This window comes from Xiphophorus maculatus, chromosome 5 (genome assembly GCF_002775205.1).
Source record: "Xiphophorus maculatus strain JP 163 A chromosome 5, X_maculatus-5.0-male, whole genome shotgun sequence".
NCBI lineage: Eukaryota > Metazoa > Chordata > Actinopteri > Cyprinodontiformes > Poeciliidae > Xiphophorus > Xiphophorus maculatus.
The window spans coordinates 8,448,002-8,470,216 of NC_036447.1; the positions used below are offsets into that span (position 1 = coordinate 8,448,002).

The 22,215-nt window shown below is 36.3% G+C and overlaps 1 protein-coding gene and 1 non-coding gene across 2 annotated transcripts in view; one reads left to right on the forward strand and one right to left on the reverse strand.

The window, feature by feature from the left end:
• Window positions 1-12,019: 12,019 nt before the first annotated feature.
• The window catches only part of LOC102236992 (cytoglobin-2), a 30,315-nt gene continuing 20,119 nt past the window's right edge, over window positions 12,020-22,215 (reverse strand). Inside the window, exon 3 of the mRNA XM_005797487.2 lies at window positions 12,020-19,544. Within this exon, the coding sequence (XP_005797544.1) occupies window positions 19,380-19,544 (165 nt within the window). The 3' untranslated portion in view covers window positions 12,020-19,379. The remainder of the gene's footprint in view (window positions 19,545-22,215) is intronic.
• Window positions 19,583-19,654, forward strand: trnad-guc. The gene has a single exon. It is a non-coding gene; the product is annotated as a tRNA-Asp (tRNA).

The window sequence follows — 22,215 nt, forward strand, 5'->3', positions numbered from 1 at the left end:
TTTTTTATGTATTGGAAAACAGAATGTAATCTATATATTAGGAAAAAAATAAACTTACTCAAAATGTAAAGGTTTGAGTTTGTACAGAGTTCTGCAGCCTTAACTAGTCATGATAAAATGCAAAAATGTTGCTATTTTTATTAAAACGATGCTATTATTTATTCTTGATTGCTTAGGTATAAACAAATATAGAATTACTACAAAAAATATTAATCAAAAATTTCTAATTCATACATAACAGTAGCAAGAAGAAAAGACTGTAACTTTTCAGGATGGAAAGACACCAATAAATAAATGCTTTTCAGCTTATGCCTGTAATCTGTTGCTGCGTATTTTTATTAACAAACTTACATTAAGTCCTGCATAATTTCTCTCAGTTCCACCCTCACATACAATTTACACTACACCCGGTTAAGTAACCGCTATGTTTAGATGTAACGTTAGCAAAATAATGTGCCTCAATTTACATCTATAACATGGCAGATTATCACACAACGTAGTTAGCAAAGAGAACATAAACGTTACCTGTTGGCAACCGTGTACGAGTTGGATGCATGTAGCGGGTGTTTTCTCTTCAGATGCTGCAACATTGATGTCGTGCTGTTGTGGTACGCCAATTCTGCTTTGCAGTGGATGCATTGCGCTGTGTTGTCCTTTCTGTTTAGCCTAAAATGTTCCCAAACTTTTGACATTTTTTGTCGCTTTCGGGGTTCTCCTTCTGAGCATTCTCCGGTTCCCTCCATAGCTACAAACTTAGCACATGTGCTCCAGGCGCTAACGGAAGTGGTAGCGTTGTGCAACACAAAAACCCTCCGGCTAGACCAGTGTGCTGCGTATTTAACAGCATTGCTTATTACAATACAATAAATTTAGCGAAGCTTCGAGGCAGATAAATTTCCTCGAGGATTTTTTGTAATCGAGTTACTCGATGAATCGTTTCAGCCCTAATTAAAAGCATAAAGCTGAACGTTGGCCTTAAGTAATAAATACTCCACACTTTGTAAAAGTAATAAGCTAATAATTTTTCTGTTTTAAATAAACACTCGCAGACCAACTTGAAATTGCCCCCACGATAACACGATATCTTAACATATTGAAAATATTTGTCTCTGTACTTGTCGTCTTTGTTCCTCCAGACATGAAGGTGGCGCTGTTTTGTAAATGTGGCATGCTGCTTCTTAAATCCTGAACACTGAAGGCATTATATGTTAATTTGGAGTCATTTGTGAAATTTTGATCTGATCTTTTAGTAATTTTGCTCCATATTCTCTCCATTTGTAGATGCTTCACTGCAAAAACACAAAATCTTACCACATAGTTTTGGTCGAGTTTACAGTGCAAATATCTTGGTACACTTGTAATAAGAAAACTAACTAACAAGTACCTTTTCAGCAAGATATAAGAGCTTGTTAAAGTCAATAATTCCTTAATATTGATTTTAAAAAAGTGCTTGTTCCACTGGTAGATCATTTCACTTATTACAAGATACTTTCCCCATGTTTTAGTGAAATAATTTGCCAATGGAACTAGTAATTTTCATCAATATTAAGAAATGATTGACTTAAAACAATATGCTATATCTTGCTGAGAAGTTACCTGTAAGTTAGTTTAGTCTTATTTCTAGTGCAATAAGATATTTACACTGTAAACTAGACTGAAAATGGTGAGATTTTGTATTTCGGTATTGTTACTAGCATAATCCTTTCCATGTTTATAGATGTTAATTCCTTTGTTTTTGAATTTCTTCAGATGTGGCTGCAATGTGTTGCTTTTTGAGATCTCGTAGTTAATTTCATGTTGTTTGATCTGAGGAGTGGCATTGAACCAAAATATAAGAATAAACACATTTTAGCTTTTCACAGTGTCAGGCAAGTTTAAACTGAATTAAAAATATGTTCTTCAAGTTTGTTCAATTTTAAACATTTCACAAAAACCAAAGAATTATTTTATAGAACAAATATATTTTCGCATCACTTTAAACTTTATGCAGAAACTCAGAATTACTCACTTATTGCTTTGAGCCATTGGTTTTTAAAAAACACCGGCTCTGTGAAGCTTCAGCCCTAATTGTCAGGAATCTCTTAGTGTCTCTCCACTGACACAAAGTTTGAATAATTGGAGATTTTTCCAATTAGGTGGCATGAGTTTGTCCCAAAGCTGCAGATGAGATGCACAGCCACATCGCTGCAACTTGACATTCCCTGAAGCCCTCCATGTGAGTGTCTGTCTGTATGCGCTGTGCAGATTCGCTGACTAACGTCGTGACGGATTTCAGAGGATCCACGTCTCGCTGCCCAGAAGAAATATAACCCGAGTCCAACAGGATGGGTAAAGATCTGATGTGTGAGTATTTATAGCCATCCTGATTATGCTGTCAGGGTGTTTGTTCCCGTTCAGAGGTCATCAAAGTGGATTTGGAAGTGTAAAAAAGGTTTAACTGGCTTACTGAGTAATGAAAATAAGAAAAGACTGTCAACGAGAAGAAACAGAAACAATCTGCTGCTCTGCAGACTGTCGCCTAAACAGGATGTGTTGTGATCCTGCGTGAAAAACATCGAAATGCGTCGGCCAAGAAATGTTTGGTGTCTTTCCATAACTATGATGCTGCTGATCTAAAAGGTCACTGTAAAACACTGGAGCTGCATTTAGTTGTGTTTACTATATTCTACTCTTAAAGTCAAATAAATTTATCCAGTGTTAGATTTTAAATGTGTTTGTGAAAGATAAACTTACAGCAGTAAGTTGTGTTAACGTTTTATTAATTTTGTCAAACCTCCAAGAGTTGAATAAACTGGAGTTTTTAGGTTAACACTTAAAAAAAACTGAAAGAAGAAAAAGACAGGCGTGGGAACTATTTCCCAGAATGCTTAGCGGCTTGTTTCTGTATCCTGAGATGGAAGAGCGTTACATTGATCTGACTCTTGTGTTTTATTAAGGCAAATGTTATTTTTTATGTCCTGTTCACACTAAATGTTTCTGAGCTGAATTCATTGTGATGTTTCATAAAATTCATTTTCGGATCAGAAATTTTGTTCATACATTTTGAAACCAGAACTTAAATTATTCTAAAGTAAAATAAGTTGTTATTTTAACTTGATATTGTGAGTAAAATAATAGAGAAATGTGGCTCTTTAACTAGGTGAGGACAGATTTTTTTCTTGCATATTGTGAAATAATTATTTGGTTTAAATTGCAGCATTAAGTTAAAACTCCCAATTGAAGATTAATGAACTTAAAAAACAATGTTTAGACAATGTGTTTCTTGTTGTTAAATCAACTTAATGAACTTTAATTTCTGAGTTAAAACCAAAACAATTTTCTTGTCGACTTAAATTGCATTTTCAAGGCAGCAGGTGGACTTTCATTTTCAAGTTAAACCAATTTCAAATGTTTTACAGTGTAGTAATTAAGAAGCAATCATTAAGAAGAAGAAGAATGGAGCGGATTCCAGCTGATGTAACACTTCCATGGGGAGACGACGACCTGGTGACTGTCCATCAGTCCATCTCATGGTGGACAATGGCTGATTTTTGTGACATTGTAGGTAGATGAGGTCGATTCCACAAGTAAGTCACGGCCAAGCGCCAACTACCCAAAGGGATGAAAATATATATATATGTGTGTGTGTGTGTGTGTGTTTGTGCATGTTTATGTGCAACTGTAGCCATGATTAAGTAGGGCCCACACCGTGGCTCAAGCCCAGGGGTCCACACCCTCCTTAATCCGACCCTGCTCTTTACTGGTAAATATATTTACAAAATATTGTTTATAGTATTGTTTGGTAGGATTTTTGAAGGATTAAAATCCTACAGAACAAATCGAAATGCAGTGAAATAAACAAACAATGTTGTAGTTGTTTATCTTAAGCTAATTTATCTCTGCCCAGACACAACCTCTAACTGGAGTCAAACTCACAAATGAGCAACAAAAGTTTAGGAGCGGGGTCAAAGAATTAACCCAGTGCATTGTGGGATTAATAGTACTTATGCCATCTTCCTGTAGTTCAGTCTGTCATGGCTGAAGGCACAACGTTATAAAATTAATTACATTACATAGAAAATATACATCTAGGTGACATAGTAGCTGCATTTGCTTCACAAATATGGGAAAAACTTTGTTGGTACTCTAATGTAAAATTAATTAATTACATATGAAAATAATTATGCATTAAATCAGCTTGTTTCTTTCTATATAAAAAAATGCAGTGCCATGATCCTCCTTCATCTTTTCAGTTGCTGATCATGTGACTCATATGATGGAAAAAAGTGTTTTATGAAATACTCTGATCTTGACACAATCCAAAAACCTCATCCTATTGCAATATATACATATATATATATATATCAAAGTTAAGTAAAATTTAAGGAATTTTTTTTGTAATTCCAATTTGCTCCATTCTATGGTCAATAAACAGCTGGTTTCTCATTTTTCTCCTCTGAAAGTCCAAAATCTGGAAGCTATTTTCACTCAAAACATGTTTGGGGTTTCAGACGACACTTTGTTTACTCCATTAGTTTGTGTTTCTGCTTATTCAGCGTCTGACCGATGTTTACGTTGGTCACAGCACACTGACGGCATGCGGTGCTTTTGGACTGAGATGAGAACCTGCCTGTTTGATCACAAAGCTGGTAAAGAGAAACAGGTAAACAGGAGGAGACAAAATACACAAAATGTGTAAAAACAGCAGCAGCAGACTATTTAGATTGTTTCCTCTGGATTTCACTTTAGTGAAACTATTTAAACTTTAAATTTGCACAGCTTTGAGGACGCCTCGCTGATTACCAGCATCATACATTCGATGTTAGTCTGTGGGAGCTTCATAACCAGCTGTAATAAACAGGCTGAGACACACAGAGGTAATTTATAATCATTTGTGTCAGATTATATCTAGAACACCTGGCGATTCGCAGAAACCCTCAGCACCTGCTCACAAAAACCAATCAGTGAGGGAATTTATACACAATTTCTATTATGGAAAGTTCATTTACAATCAGTGGAGAGACAGGAGATGGAGAGTACAGCCTTTCTAAAATGAGATTTTTCACACTTGACAATGCAAACTTTGACATATTTTGTTTGATTTTTATGTGATAGACCAACACAAAGTAGATCGTACTGTGAAGAGGAAAGAAAAAGCAGAATTTTCAATGAGAAATGTGAAAAATAGAATCATCTATGGCTGCCATTACAGTTATACCTCTGTTGTGGTCTGTCTCCATCAGCTGAGCACTGGATAGCAAAACCTTTTACCAGTCTATCTTTGTAAAAGAAGTCAGTCAGTCAAATTGTGTGGAGAGTTTCTGTGTATTAAAGGTACATTCACATTTTTTGAGAAATTTTGAGTTCAAGCTTTACAAGTTTTGAGAAGAAAGACATGAAGTCCTGCTTTCAAAATGAAAATGTAAGCACAAATATTAGAAGTTTTGAGAAGAAAATACATGTAATCCTGCTTTCAGAGTGAAAATGTGTGCTCTCAAATTATGACAGAAAAATTCCCCCATAAAAGTGGACCAGAGGCCGCTCGAACTTTTTTACCAAAGATAAAGAAATAAATCCTATAAATCCTCCATTTTAATTTGCATTTTCTGAAAAAGGAGGTTGTTCTCAGTGTCTTCTTTAGAGGTTTTTGTGTCGTTTCCTTTAGTGGCTCTGGATGGAGCGCCACCACAGACGAGGAGAGGAACAGGTTTTCCTATTACCATGGTTTGTTTGACAGTGGAGTGTGAAAGCAAACCACACCACCTCAAAATGTAACAAATGTTGCAACTTTTGCCACAAATTCACAATTTGGGCCATGAAAATGTTTCCGTCTAGATTATTCCTTTGTAGCTCTGGCTGTACGGTTAAGATGGTTGTCAGTCTCATCTTGTTGCAACATCCAACAGGTTTTTTTTCAGGATTATTCTCTCCTTTCTAAACAAACCCCATCTTCCTGCTGGAGGGAAGGTCCACCCTGATGTGCCACCATCCTCAGCTGACTGTAAATGTTTGAGCTATTTCAGGTGTGTTTGGGCATCATGCAGCTGCATCCTGAAAATGACAATAAGTCGCAGTGAGAAAATGTGTCGCCATGGTGACACGTCGTGTCAACCCTCTGTTTTCTGAACCTCGTGATGTTGTTTACCTGTTTCGCTTGGTTTCTATTATCACGCCAGGCCCCGGAGAAGTAACATTGATTTCTGCAGCGTTGCTTTGATTCGCAGCAGATGATAGAGACATTTTCAGCCCAACTACAATAGATTAACCAAAACATGTTTTATTTTCTTTATCAGGACTTCAAACTACCACCCTGCTCAGACTAAACCACGAGTTTCTCCAGCGCTTGGTATTAAAGTTTGTGAATAAATTACTGTGTCTTCTTCCCTGCGTGAACCTCCCACTGGAGCCCCAGAAAAAGTCTCGCCTGAAGCGTCAAGCGGCGAACAGACAACCATTAATCATTGATTAAGAACATTTACATCTCGTTCCTTTTAATTATTTCTTCTCGAATCAGCGGGGCTGCTACACAGAGCGTCTAAGCCGAGCAGAAGCAGACTGGAGACGTGCTGAGCTGGGTTATCTGGGTCAAGTTCACATTTGGCTGAGGAAATTAGATTTTAAGAGCAGTATGTGACTGGAAAGATAGAAAACATTTTGTTTGTAGTCAGAAAGCAGAATCCTTTTAACATCAAGAGATAAAAAAAATAACAGCCATTGTGATGAGTGTGTGCCATTAGAGCAATGCAGGACGTTTACAGATCGGTGCTGCAGCTTCACAGGAGGCCAAAAAATTGATTTTGAAATGCTTATGGTTTATCAAAGGCTGACTGGCTCAGGGTAAAACCTCATTCTTGATCTCCTGCGATGTTCTGAGCTGTTCAGCAGACCATGACGAAGCAGCCGCGACTCTAACACTGTCTAAATCACGCTCTGAAACTTTCTTCTGTATATTTGCATTTTTACTTTTGTCTTCATTTTTTACCCTCCTCAGCTGTGACCCATAATAGTTATGTAAAATTTTGATTTCTGAAGCAACTAAATGCAAGTAGATTCTACCCAATACTTACAATATTTCAGTAAAATAATATATATTATTGGTTTTTCCTTTATCCTGTGTTACTAAATTACATTATTTTATCAGCTATAATCATATTAATGGTAATTTAATGTGGTGGAAGTGAAGTGTTATATACAGTATATATATATATATATATATACACAGTAATACTGTATGTAATCTTGACTTTAGAGTGTTTGCATTTATATTTGGACAACATCTCTGTGAAGTATATAAAAAATGGCCATATATTTGCCATCTCTAAACCTGTTGTGATCTGACATTTTCATGCATTCATCATCGACATACAGTTGAAACCAGAAGTTTTAATACACGCATAAAATGTATCTATAGAAAGACAGAAAATCGCACCAAACCGTTACTGTTTCCGGTCAGTTAGGGTTACCTTATTCACTTCTATTTGCTAAATGCCAGAATCACAAGATTTTTTTTAGCCACATATTTTTTTTTGAACATCTTTAAATGTAGTTCCAAAGAATCACTTCCTGAAGCGCAAACCATACAGGTAGGTGGTCAGTACACGCTTTCATCCTGTAGAGGGCGATATACAATGTTGCAACAAGTCATTGACACATGGTAGGTATCGAGTATAGTTCTTCATTATATGCTAAATACCATTTTGGCATAGTGTTTTATCATTGGCTTCCACTAAACACCATGTTAGCATGGTGCTTTAGCATTAGCTACTTCTAAATACCATGTTAGTGTAGTGCTTCACCATTACTTTCTGCTAAATACTGGGTTTAGCATTAGCTTCCACTAAATACCATAATGGCATGGAGTGCTTTATTAGCCTTTGCTAAATATCATGTTCCTACATTGTTTAAGCATTAGCTTCTGCTAAATACTGGGTTTTATAGCACTTTAATGTTAGCTTCCACTACATACCATGTTGGTAGAGTACTTTAGCTTCTGCTAAATATGATGCTATATTGCTTTAGCATTAGCTTCTGCTAAATACTATGTTTTATAGGACTTTAGCATTGGCTTCTATTACACACTATGTTGGTATAGCACGTAAACAAATGTTTATAATCAGTGCTTTAGGGTTAGCACAAGTAACGGTTTAGTTAGCAATGTCCACAATGCCAGCCAGAATTATGTCAGAAGGTTGTTGATGGTGATGAAAAATTTAATTAAGGTATAACTTTCTGGGGAGCCTTCAGCTAAATATTACCAGGGATTAATTAATCTATATGAGCCTGTGTGCATAATTCTGAGTGTTTGTAAACTTGTCTGTAGTCCATCACAGTGAATACAAACTTGTGCTCTCATTTCTAGTTTTTTAAAAATGTTATTGAAGTCGTATTATCATTCCACCCTAGAAAAACAGTGGCTGAAATGCATCTTAAAAGTGCAAAAATTAATGTAATATTCATGCCTTGAGTGGCTGCTGCTCTTGTCTGCATTGTAAATTATAGTACTTAAATAGTATGTTGTACTTAATCTACTTAATTTTAATAATAATCATTTATTTCACAAAACTCATCCCAGCTCATTTGTTTTTTATATTGATTTTTTTAGATTAATTATGGGACTGGGATAAACTGAACCTTCAGAAATAAATTGTACTGAGTCTGTCCCCTGAAGGAGAACATCAGAGAAAATGCATTTTCAAAAACATACTATTTGCTTCATGTTTCTGCATAATTTACATAGCAAAACTATCAACCAGAGTTATTTTTATCCAAGCAATGAGTTCTCTGTGATAAAAGCAAAGCTTCATAGGCGGTCCATCTTAAAATGCAGAATAAATTCTTTATCTTTTCTTGAAAAGATTTCCCTACAATGTGTTTTCCTCCAACAGTCACCTTTACTGTTTTATTAATTTGTTTTCTGTAAGATTTCAACATAACATTTTTATGCTCAAACTTGCTGAATTTAATTATTGCTTGGAAAAAGGGTAAGGTGAGGGAGTGATATTTCTGATCGACCATAAATGCGCGGGAAAAGTACAATGTGAGACCGAAAGTACCACTCCGCACTGATAGGGGGCAGTGCGGAGTACCGGAAGCTTTTCTTCTACGAATTGAAAAGATTTCGACCGGAAATATCCTCCTTGGCGGTCATTTTCATTGACGCGACCACAATTAACAATGAAGTTAATCTTTTACAACAAAGTGACGGCAACGGGTAGATGCATGGATTTCATGTATGCATAAAGGTAAGATAATATTTTACATTTTGATTAAAAAAGAGAGTATCCAAATAAAATAAAAAAGCTAATTTGATCTCATGAAATTTTATTTTTCTTTCTTGATTATCGTATTGTTGAGCAGGATTACTAATTGGTAACCTTTAAAACTGCTTGAATTACGGTCAAAATGGAAATATTAGTTTGTATTTTGAGTTTTATAAGTTTGCACAACTATTCTGATTTACACTTGTGGTTTAGGTCAAGAGAATAACACCAAGTCTTAGTCTGATTGCAGCAGCCTTTTTTCTTTCTTTCTTTTTTTCCCATTTAAGAACTTTATTTCAATTCTATGCTTGCACACCCTGAACCCTACAGCTGCATATGTATTTTGTCCAGGCGATATAACGTGGATGCAATGTTTTTTTGGGGGGGGTGGGGTTGTAGGCAGAGCAGTCAGAGGGGAAACAGAAGTCAGGTGCTAATTACTTAAGTTTTCTTTTTTTGTAATGTGATATCTGAATGAAAGTACAGCGCTTTGCAACGTATTCACACACCTCAAAATTATTCACATTCTATCGCATTTTACCAGCCCTCTTCAATGAATTGTATTTATTTAGTCACAAAGTAAATATTAGTTATTTATAAATAAATGTCCAAAAGGTGTATTTGTTTGCTAGAACAATTAGGAGGTATAGTCTAACTTTAACATATTAGAAATATGTGCTTTTTATAGGAAAAACTGAAAAATTATCATGATTTTAGTCCTTATTAACTGAATCTAACCTAACCGGTAGCTTTAAAATCAAATTATCGACTTTTACTACTTTAAAGCTGCATGTTTCCTCCATCCACCTCTTTCAACTTTGATGCTTTAAAAAGTATTGGTCCAATTTAGTATGGAAGTGGCAAAAAGCAGATTTTTTTTTTATTTGTTGGGTGAAAAGATAAGAATATATGTGGCTAGTTAATTGGACTGGATTTTATCTATTATTATTAGTGTAAAGGGAGTTAAATTTTTACTAGTAAAAATAAAAGATTAAAAATCAGGAACCCATTTGGTTTTAACATAATAAAGTGCTTCTGCTACATTTGTACATCTGGAATAATCAATATTAACCATTTATTCTAAGCTGATGTTGACTTTTAAAGACAGAGACAGAATAAACTTAACAAGCAAAGTTTATTGGGGTTTTTTTTCACGACGTGTGTGAAGGTACAAGTCTGCAAACATGCTCAAACACCACAAAGCCACTGCAGTCGCTTCCACTGACAGCGCAGGATACATTAAAATAAACAATATTCAAATACATAGAACCCTTCTAAAGCGATAGTATTTAGAAAAATATAAAGTCCCGACTTTTCAACTGATGAAACAGAACATTGCACAACAAGAACACAGTTCTACACATGCTGTGACGCCTTCGAGTAGCTGAATAGAAAAATACACTGTGAAAGGACTTTATGAGCAAATGACGTACATTAGTTTTACCTAAAGTGTCGTACTGCATGTGTGTGAGCTGGCTCGGAGGTACTCTGCTTGACTAATTCCCCCCTAAGGGAAAACCTTAGAAGAAAGATGATGCTGGAAGTCGAGCAAAAGAGAGAAGAACCCTTTTATAAGTGAAAACATATTTGCTGCTTCTGGAATGGGTGTTTCATTTGCCTAACGTATGTATTTTTATTCACCTGCCTGACTCATCGCTGTGTGCCTTCGTCTTACATGTCCCTAATTAAGTTGAAAATCTTTTTTTTAGAGGAGTCTGTTAACATCTGCCAACATAAGCTGTGTGTTTAATTACTGTTCTAATCTTTTCTCCTCAAAATATGTTTCTTATACTGGTCCACAGCACAAGAAATATCAGTTTACAGCATATGTAAAAGTGGAATGTGGCTTTTAGGGTGCATTCACACCAAACCTGTTTAGTCCACTTTAACCAAACTGGTTTGTCTACAGAGTCCAGTTCGTTTGTGGATTTGTGAATCAAACTCTGATGCAAGCACTAGTTCGCCAAGAGCCTGGGTTTCTGGTTGAAGTGAACTCCAGTGCGACTCAAATGCATGTGAATGCCAAGCAGATCAGAGACTGCAGGGCATTCTGGGTAAATAAAACCAAAACAAATGTGTGAGTCTAGCGCTAGCGTACTGAAGAGGATTAGGGCCACCGAAAAAATAAATACAGTAAATAAAGAATTCTGAGTTTAAACTCGGAATTCTGACTTTATTCTCAGAATTCTGACTTTCTTACTTTAATCTCAGAATTCTGACTTTATTCTCAGAATTCTGACTTTCTTACTTTAATCTCAGAATTCTGACTTTATTCTCAGAATTCTGACTTTCTTACTTTAATCTCAGAATTCTGACTTTAAACTCAGAATTCTGACTTTAATCTCAGAATTCTGACTTTCTTACTTTAATCTCAGAATTCTGACTTTATTCTCAGAATTCTGACTTTCTTACTTTAATCTCAGAATTCTGACTTTCTTACTTTAATCTCAGAATTCTGACTTTAATCTCAGAATTCTGACTTTCTTACTTTAATCTCAGAATTCTTACTTTAATCTCAGAATTCTTTTTTCTTTTTCTTTTTTCGGTGGCTCTATTCCTCTTCCATACTAGCGGGAGAAATTGCGCTTTTTAAAATTTTTTTACCAAAGACAAAAGAGAAACCCTACAGCTGCTAAAATCTGACACCACTCTATTTTGTTTACAATTCGTTAAGAAGGAAGTTGTGCTCAGTGTCGTCTTCAGAGGAGTTCTTGGTGCAGCGCCACCACAGGCCAGGGGAGGAACAGGTTTTTCAAAGTGTTTGGTTTGTTTGACACAATGCAGTGTGAAAGCAAACCGCAACAGATGAAAATGTAACAAATGTTGCAGTTTTGGTCGTTAATCGAACCGAGTCTATCGGACTATCAGGAATGAAAACACCTTTAAACGACTGTTTGTGTGTTTTAGCAATGCTTAAAAACCACCATGTGAATGTTTCTGTTTTTTCCTAAAGTGAGGTCGAAAGAACCGTGACAAACTGAAGCGTTATGGAGGGACTATCTTTTGAGTTTTGCTGTCAGCCAAGAGAGGAGCTGATTTTATACAATTATCAAAAGACAAGTACAAATGATGTTAAAAAATTAGAGATCCCACAAACAAGGTTAAATCATCCCAAAAGTTTAGGTTGCGTTGAGTTTGGTGACAGATGGATCCTTCAAGCTCGGATCAGTATTAAGGTACATGACTGAGTGCCATGATTAAAAATAATCTAAACCTTTCATTTCTAACACACACAGTTGAACTGAAGGTTTGACTATTTGAGGGATATTTCTTCATGCCTGGCATGTTGTAAAACTGATTGACGGTGTCTGTCCATCAGGACTGAAACTAAAACAAGCCGTTTACAATAATAACCAACAACCAGGGTTACCCATGGTTGCCAGGGAGATCACTGCCTTTCAGACAAAAGTAAATATTAGTCCTGGAAATCCATTTCACAAACGTACTAGAATAGAAACCTTCTGTTAAGGTTGGTTTAATTTGAACATTGGTCAAACCTTTGCACTTTTGTCATTTTGTGCCGACTATTCGTCAGTTCCTACTTAGTTTATTCTGTTACCCACTTTGACGTCTATTTCTTTATAAACTTTTCTAAAGATTTTCTGCCTCTAGTGGGTTGTTAGTAACCTGACAGGAAAGGGAGCAGAGAGAGAGAGGGGTAAGACATTCCTAAAGTTGTCCAGGACCAGGAGTCGAACCCTGCATGTCTCATCACACACCATGTGACTTACATGGTAAGTCAAATGGTGTCCAAAGTTTAGTGATTTCGTATAATCAACTCATGGTCCAAGAAATAACTATGACCACTCAAAATTATTTTGATCTGGTCTGTAGTCTTATCTTATTTCAGAAGGATAATCTGGCCAACTCCGATTGAAAATGAACTTCAAAAACTTAAAATGCATACGAGATCTGACATGGGTACGAAAAGGAGGTAGGAACGCGTAAAATAGCAAAGAGTGGGTAAGAATTTGCTGAACAGATTTGTTTAGACTCATCTAATTGTACGATTTCTCTTGGTATTTAAGTCTGTTTGCAATATTGTTGGAAAGGTTGACAGAGGAAGTCATGTTTGCAGATGACATTGTGATGTGTATAGAAGAGAGGCTGTAGAAGTGGAGGTGTGCTCCGGAGCAAAGAGGAATGACAGTTAGTAGAAGGAAAACATAATAAGTGGGTGTGAAGAAGAGATGAAGAGGATTGGTTAGACAGAGGAGAGTGATGGGGAGAGGGGTAAGGTGAGGGATTGGTCAACTAAACTTAGTGAGTATTCTTTGACCGTAGACTTACAGAATGCTTTTCCTTCTTCCATTAAGACTGGCGGTTTGGGGGAGAAAGAAAATATTGTTGATGGGGAGGATACAGCGGACCATGCAAGATATGACGTTCATATGCACATAGCTACGCACTGGAACCTGATCCTGCAGTCAATGATTTGGTGTTGGAAGAAAATCTCTCTCTCCGGGAAGAAAATCACTTGTTATGCCAACAGATTGAGGGTCTGACATTGAGACAGAAGTTTGGGATTCACCTTTGCTGCCTTCTTCACTTACCTCCTTTACAAGCCAAGTCTGGACAGTTATGGTAATGTATGTGTGTGCAGCATCGCATTTGTGTGAGCAAGAGATCTGTTTTCTGTCAAAATAACTTGTGGTGTAATAGTAGCACAGCCATGCATGGGTAGAGTCTCAAGGTGGATTTGGCATAAAGGGTTTGGCATAAATTTGAGTAGCTAGTTCACAGATTTTGTACCAAAGCTTGTTAGTGGTTGAGTTAACAGTTTATATTTTGCACAGATACAATCACGGTTCACTGGAAGTACTGCATCTGGCTGAAACGTCCAGATGTCTCAAAGTACCGGAAGTCCAAACAATACCTGCTTGTTGCTGATGATAAAATAAACCACAGTGCTATAATTTGTGCTGCAGACCAGTATAGTTCCATGTTTCAATGTGAACAGTACCTCGTTATTTTGGGGATTTACAGCAATAATTCAGATTATTCAGCCTGTCATAAGAGAAAAAAAATCACGGTTCATTTTTCAGTCATTTTCACCATGTTATTCATTCATATTCAAATTAATATTTAATTAGCTGGCTGAATTTCATATTATGAAAACAAAATATGTAGCTCCAAACTAATATTGTTTGAAGCTAACTATGTAGCTAGCTAGCTTACTATTTAGTTTGGGGCTATTTATTTAGCTGGCTAACTTCATATTGAGTTTGGGGATAACTACTTAGCTGCCTAGTTTATTATTGAGGTTGGGGCTAACTATTTATCTTGCTAACTTCATATTGAGTTTGGAGCTAACAATTTATCTGGCTAGCTTAATATTTAGCTTGGAGTTAACTGTTTAGCTGGCAAACTTAATATTTAGTTTGGGGCTAACTATTTAGCATGCTAATTTAATATTTAGTTTGGAGATAACTATTTAACATGCTAACTTAATATTTAGTTTGGAGATAACTAATTAGCTTGCTAACTTAATATTTAGTTTGAAGCTAGATATGTAATTTGTAGTAGTACAAACTGAATCATTGGCTTGCCAATTAAATATTTAGTTTGGAACTGTGACATTTATAAATGACTGAATAACATGGTGAAAATATAATCAAAAAATGAACCCCCATTTGTTTTCTCTTATGACAGCCCAAATTATTGCTGTTATTGTTTTGACTGTTTAACTTTACCAGTGGTAGTAACTGGAAAACAACATATTAACTGCTTTCAGATTTGATGTCTCTACTGTTTTGATGTAAATAGGTATTTACTATTAATGTTTCACCAGTTGGTCGTAGAGGAAGTGCTCTGGGGAAACTCATTTCCATTTCCCATTTTCAAGCCATTTGAACACTGTGAGTAGGAAAGAAAAGAGAAACCATTTAGACTATCCACTCTGTTGTTTCATGGGATTTTAACTGCATTATCTTTACTGTTGAAGTGGAGCAATTGTTGAGGTTATTAGTTCCAATTATGCTTTTTTTTTCCACGGCAATTTAAATGTCACAGTCTGCTGTGAAAATGCTATTTGAATTTCGTTTTATTTCTTCTGGAATAGTAAATCAAGAGAAACTGTAGAGTATATAAAGACAAAAATGTAGATTTAAAGCGGAGAGATGGAAATAATCAGAGTTCCTAGAGCAGGGGTGTCATTTTTGTTTAGGGCCAAGTCAAGATCTTGAATGCTCTTAAAGGGCCGGTTCCAGAATTTATTGATAAAACCTGTTTACAAACTCTTAAAACATCAATGAATTTTTAAATTAAATAATATTATTAAACATCTTCTCAGTCCCCCCAGGATTTCGTGATTCTTTTTATGATTTTTTTTTTTTTTTTTGCAATAAAAATTAAAGTGCTTGTGGTACTAATTTTGAAATATTTGCGATATTTGCACCTATTTATGAAGGTAAATGCAACTTTTAATTACTCGCTGCATAGATCATGGATTGTATCAAAAAATGTATTTGGATCAAATGAAGGTGTTTAGTACAAGTAAGAAAGTTTTTGACAATTTGAGAAAATTCTGCAATAAACTCCCAATTATGTGTAATGCAAAAAAGTGCGTCGATTTTTGCATGAATTTCCACGATAATCCTCAAGAAACTGGAGGGATTGATTAAAATAATTTGGCAGTAAACAGATAAAAACTGCATTGATTTGATTGATGACATAATATGTAAGCAAACTTATTGTTTAGTCTCGAGGGCCACATAAAAAGTTATGGCGGGCCAGATTTGGTCCACGGGCCTTGAGTTTGACACGTGTCCTCAAGAGTCTGGAAATATGTTGACATCTTTAAACTTTATTTGCTGAATCACTGTCCACATCATCATTCATCCACCCATCCCTTCATCCATATTCATATTTTCAGACTTTTTGCATCCATTCTGTCGTCTATGTTCAGTCATACTTCTACCAATCGATCAGTCTATTCATCTATATATTTGTTAATTTGCTCATCTAGCCAACCTTTTCGCCAGATAGTTATTCACATTTCCATAAAGCATTGAAACAGTATTTATAATTGCAAACCTTTGTCAGTCAATTTATTCCCTTTGAATATCAAAAGTTTTTATTTTAAGTTTGTTTGTTTTGTTACCAATTCCCAAAGGAAAAATTTTGTAAATCCAATTAGAATTTGACTATATTGGAATCATTTTCACCTCAATAAACACCTTTTCTATAAATTCCCATTTTTGTGAATGGCCGACGCTTTGCAGCAGGTTTAAGACCATCTGTCCAGTCATAATTGTTTTTACCCTAATTCCCAGCAGAGACAATAGGAAGCTACAGGAGATAAACGACCCAAAGAGGAAAAGAGGAGACTCATTAGCTCCTTATTAATGCCAGATGCTGACGGGGGTTATGTGGGAGATGTGGGACATCACCAGAGCAGATGCAAACTAGAGATTTGATCAAATGTCCATCCTAAACAGATTTCCTTGCTGTGCGGAGCTGAACTGAGTGAAGCATGATTCACAGATGGCTACTGATACAGAGCAGGTTGAAGTTGACCAATATAAAGGAAGTTGGGGGAGGCAGCTTGAGCATTTTTCATGCATTTGGAAATCACTTTATAAAACAAACCAACCAGAAATCTTAAGTTGCAGGCCTCTTTTTTTATGGAACTCTTAAGTGGACTCCTAAGGCCCCTAATGGAGACTTTAAATACAGGAAGTAAACCATCTGACCATAATGTAAATATTAACAATGAAGAAAGCCTTTAGTTTGTACATTTGTGAATGTGTGTGATTGCTAAACTTCTCACTTTCACACTGTTGGTAATTGTATTCTGAAATGACAAACGAGACAAAAAAAAAGCACTCAGAAAACCTTCTTCAACACCACAGCACGTCTGCATGTCACTGAGCTGTAAACAAATGCAGGAGAGTGTCCACATGTGCCCACTGTATACATTTACAAAGAACACTCCAGCAAAGTTAAACAAGACATTTAATAGAGAAAGAGAAAGGGGTGACCGTCCCCTGAACATGAGTAGACTGCAGTCGGAGACAATTAACAGTCAGCAGGTCCATGGTCCCGTTAGGAGCTGGAGCGTCAAACACTAACAGCCCGCTTCCTGTTTCACTGCATCATGATGTTTTATTTAAAGGAGCCACTTTTAAAGATGCTTCTTTCAGGTTTTACCAGAAAAAAAGCTCAGCATTTAGGAACATTTTTATATAGAAACATCCATTTCTATTCTAGTTGTTTTAGTTTAATACGACATTAGCTTAGCAACAGTAGCTATGTACCATTTATAGTGATAGTCTGGATTTTATTGAAGTGATGTTATCTGTTATTACCAGAGATGGTTTACTGAACGCAGACGGACGTTTTATCGCAATAAGTTTGAGGAAAAGTGAGACACAAAAGGTTTATAGTTAGTTAAACCAACCAACCAATCTTATTTTTGCTGGTTTTCAGCTGCAGACTAAGTTGGTATTTTAGGTAATCAATTTTATCTAAAATTGATTGATTTTAGACAAAATCAATCATTTTTTTCTAATTTATCAAGTTAATATTAGAGAAAATTAATCTAATTTCATCCAAGATTAATTAGATACAATTTTATAAATTTTATCCAATTACTTGTAGATACAATTAATTGCATAAATTAATTTAGCAAATTAAGTCAGATAAATACATTTTTTTATGAGAAAAAATCTCTTGAAAAGGTTTTTGAAAATCTTTTCCAGGTGAAAAAACTTAAAAATCAGTGCAGCCATCCAGGATATGATTACCAGACTTGTATGGTAAATATAGACCCAACAACAAATATGTAGAGGTGGGGAAAAGTTTTGGTTAGTTTTCTTGAATGAAAAATAACCTAAAAGCTCCCTTTGAACATTGCCAGTCTGACTTTCTGCGCTATGATTCACAATAGTGAAGCCATTTTTTAAAAATTGGTTATTTCAACATTTTTTCCATTAAATTTTAAATGTAAAAATATTGTTTCAAAGAAACGCAAGTGATGTTTTTTGCCTAGCAATGCTTTAGCCATGCTTAGTATGTTTTCTCTTTAAATTTTTATGTAGTTTGTGTCATTGCCACCTGCTGGTGGATCGTTAGTGAGTTACAGCGTTTCTGATTGGAATCCAACAGGCTATACTGACAGTTTTTGTTTTGCAAAATCTGAGGAGAAACATATCTGTTTTAAAAAGACACCAACTCTTGTTGGACTGAATATACAGTAGATGCTATTAAGTTGGTGGGAAAAAAACTTTTGTTGCATGCAGCAAAACTGTGTGCATGGGAAGCCTCTCTTTACAGCTGCTACATGTTTTACATTGTATATTAGATAAGACGGTAAATTCAGAGAGAAAACTCCAATTGTTGCCTAGATTAGTACAGAAAATGCGTGGATTTACCTTGATGTGTGCGTTAATAGAACATTGATTAAATCTACTCCACTTCATCCCTACCCTGTTGTGTTGCTACCAAAAAGAAAGAACAAGACTTAAAGTTTTGTAGGTTACATGTCATCAAAAAACAGGATTGAATTGTAACATATAAAATTATTCATCTCACAATGCCAAAATGTTATCAGATACTCTTGCCATTTAATTATAGCCTTCTTTGAGAAGACAAGTCTTCCAGAAAATAAAATATTATTTGAAAAGACAAGATTTGTACATCTGTTTTCATGTTTAACTACATGTGTTCTCATCTAAAGCTTAACAGACCTTGAGATACAGCTAAGACTGACCACCACAGAAATAAGTGAAATCGGAAAGCTTTCAGAGTTGCGTGCCTAAACACGTGGCAGTTCGTTAATAAGAAAGCACTCATGCTACACACAGAGTCATGGTTTCTATGATCTGGAGCAACAGGAGTTACCTGTAGAAGAACTGGATGATAAGTACTAAAAAACATCCTTTTTCCCCCCGCTAAGACGCATGTACTAAAACACCACTTACATGAGCTAAGGTGATGTCTAGTTATATCGCTTGGTATTTTGCTGACCTCTGCAGCGTAGCAACAAAAGCTCAGCACCAAAACGCAACCAAAGTGTGGAAGAATGTTGCATGGATTACTGCGTTAATCTGATCCATATCTGTGAAACCAAACTCCCAATCTTTCACACATGCAGCTGTTTATTTCTCCAACAAAAACTTCTATGATCTTCCTGATTTCTCACACTGCTGAGCTGGAGACCTGGAGCCAGCCCACGTCAGTGTAGGCCCCCGTCACATGCCAGTACAGCGCCCCCATCAGTTTGGTCCACACCAACTGCACCTCTGCTGTGAAGAAGTCTGGGAAGTCTTCAGACAGCACCTCTAGGATCACTCCGCTCAGGATCTGGGTGGGACAAAGACAATGAACGTTACGTTACGTTCTCCTCGTTAGTATAGTGGTGAGTATCCCCGCCTGTCACGCGGGAGACCGGGGTTCGATTCCCCGACGGGGAGTGAAGTTTGTTTCAGGTCCCTCTTGAAAATGAGATCTAGATCTCAACAGGGTTTACCTGATTAAATAAAGGAATAATAATGAACAGGTTAGGATACATTTATGGGTTATACAAAACATGTTTATTAAATTTTTTCATAAAATTATTCTTAGATTATGAGATTTTACTGCTCAGTCATTTCTATTGTCATCTCCTTACAGAATAAGCTGCTTGAGGGCGTCTTGTCACTTTAAATCCAAATGAGCTCAACGTTTACACGCACACATGAAAATGGCTACAAACAGATGCGCAAATATACAACCGTACATCTTTGAAAAGCAGAAGTGGAGCCTCCTGCACAACCAACAACAAGGCAGCAAGTGGTTTCTGCATGGTAAGTCAAGAAAAAAGCACCTGTCTTTTCCAGCAGCCATTGTACATCACCTACAATGGTAAAACCAGCTGCCCGAATGTGCAGGTGCTCCCCTGGGGTTGCTAAGTAACGGCGCAGTGATGGCAAATGTGACTAAACAAATGGGAGGATTCCGAAACAGCTCGTTTTCCAGACACCATAAAACATGAACTTGCTGCCAAAAAATGGCTGGATGTTTTTTTAACATCTGTCTAACTGTTTCTATTGTAGAAACCCAAGTGAAATTACAAAAATGTGCAAAATTTGAATTTTGCATAATAGCTTTCCATCATAGCCATATTTGATGCCTTGAAAAATGAGCCTCTCTCTCTTTAAGAAGCTCCTGCCTTGACGCTATCCATTGATGTTGTGTACAGCCGTTCTTAGGAGCATTGTAGTTTGTATGACAAGTTAAGCGGACTATCAATTCCACCAAGTGTTTGCACCAACTGCTGCTGCCGCTAGTCTGATGGAGCTGAGCGGCTCCTAGGAGGAGCTTTGGGAAAACATTCGGTGTTTTGTATTAGCAAGCATTTAGACACCGCAGAATGGTTGCCATGGGAGACTCAAGGATTTCTCAAACATGGATGAAAGAATTAAAGCAACACTCCAGGTATGACGATGATGAGAGAATAACACTATAAGATGATACAAAGCTATAAAAAAAAAAGTAGATTTTGCATAATCCTTCTCCTTTAAAAGTGAGGCTAACATCACATTCCCAAACCTTGTTGTTAGGTTAATCTTAGATTCTGCAGTGGGTGTGTGCTGCTGTGATGATGTTCTCACTCTGTTCACACACACATTCTGCCAAATAGAGAATATAAGAGAAACAGAAACTGCATCTTCTTCTACAATAAAAGCGTCAGGCTTCTGATCTGATTGCATCCACATTTAGATTTTGGAGCAATAGAAATCTCATCACAATACCTGAATAGGCTCAATCGATAATTTTCTGGGAGTGATTTTTGTATGGATAATAGCAGCTATTTATGAACAGTTTGTACCATTGTTGTGTTTCTGATCATTATTCCTGGTCTGCCTGGACTGGGTTTTTTAACCATCGTACAGCATAAAGAAGCATCACTAAGCTTTGTTGAGTTATGAGCCATCTCAGATTTTTTTGTAATTTATTTACTAATTGCAATAGACAACCTTGAACAAATTTTAAAAAGCAGTAGAAGTGAAAAAGATGCTCTAATCGCAGCTGCATTCCTGATTGAGCTATAAACCGTAGATCTACTAATAAAAAAATATTTCTAAACTTATTTTGTGCTTTTTTCCAGAGTTCTGCGTCTAGCAGGTATGCGGTACATTATTGTAATATTACCCCAACCATTTTCTCATAATTGCCCAATCTCTGATCAACTGGAGGCTTTCACATAACTCCGAAGCACCTTTTAAACTCTTTAAAGAACATTTAATACTGGAACAAACTTCTGTGAAGCGACTGGCAGCCTCGCTTCAGCTGACCTCCAGGATCATTTACTGTGCTGCAGTAATGCGGAGGAAAAAACCAGCCTGAATTAGGTACTTTTTTTTTTACCATTTTACTGCTAGAAACATACAGAGAAAAATGCACTTTTTCTTTAAAACTTATCACCCAAGGTTTTCCTCATAACTGCATCTAGAAAGCCAGCACTGGCCTATTAAAGGTGACCTATTACGCTTCCTTGAACAGGTTAGTTTATGTTTGTGGGCTTTATAAAACATGGTCTTTACAATTTTTGCACAAAATCATTCTCAAATAATTAGATTTCAGCCTGGTCAGTTCTGCCTATTTTGCCACATTCCCCAACTCAACGTTTACACTTACAAAATGGTTGCAAACAGATGCGCAATTATACACCAGAACAGCTTCGAAAAGCAGAATTAGAGCCTCCTGTACAACCAACAAGAACTCACCAAGTGTAAGTCAACAACAAGAACAGTTGTCTTTTCTAGCAGCCATTGTACAGCGAATAAAATCAACTGACCAAACGTTCTGCAGCTCCACTTGGGTTGCTAGGTGATGGGCGAGGCTCAGCTGGGGTTGCTAGGTAACGACACAGTTTCTGTTGATTGTGACTTAACAATGAGAAGGTTTTTGAAAAGGGTAATTCAAACATAAACTTCTTGCCAAAAAACTGCTGGGTATTTTTTTTTCTTGCTCTCTTTTTAGAAGCTGTAGA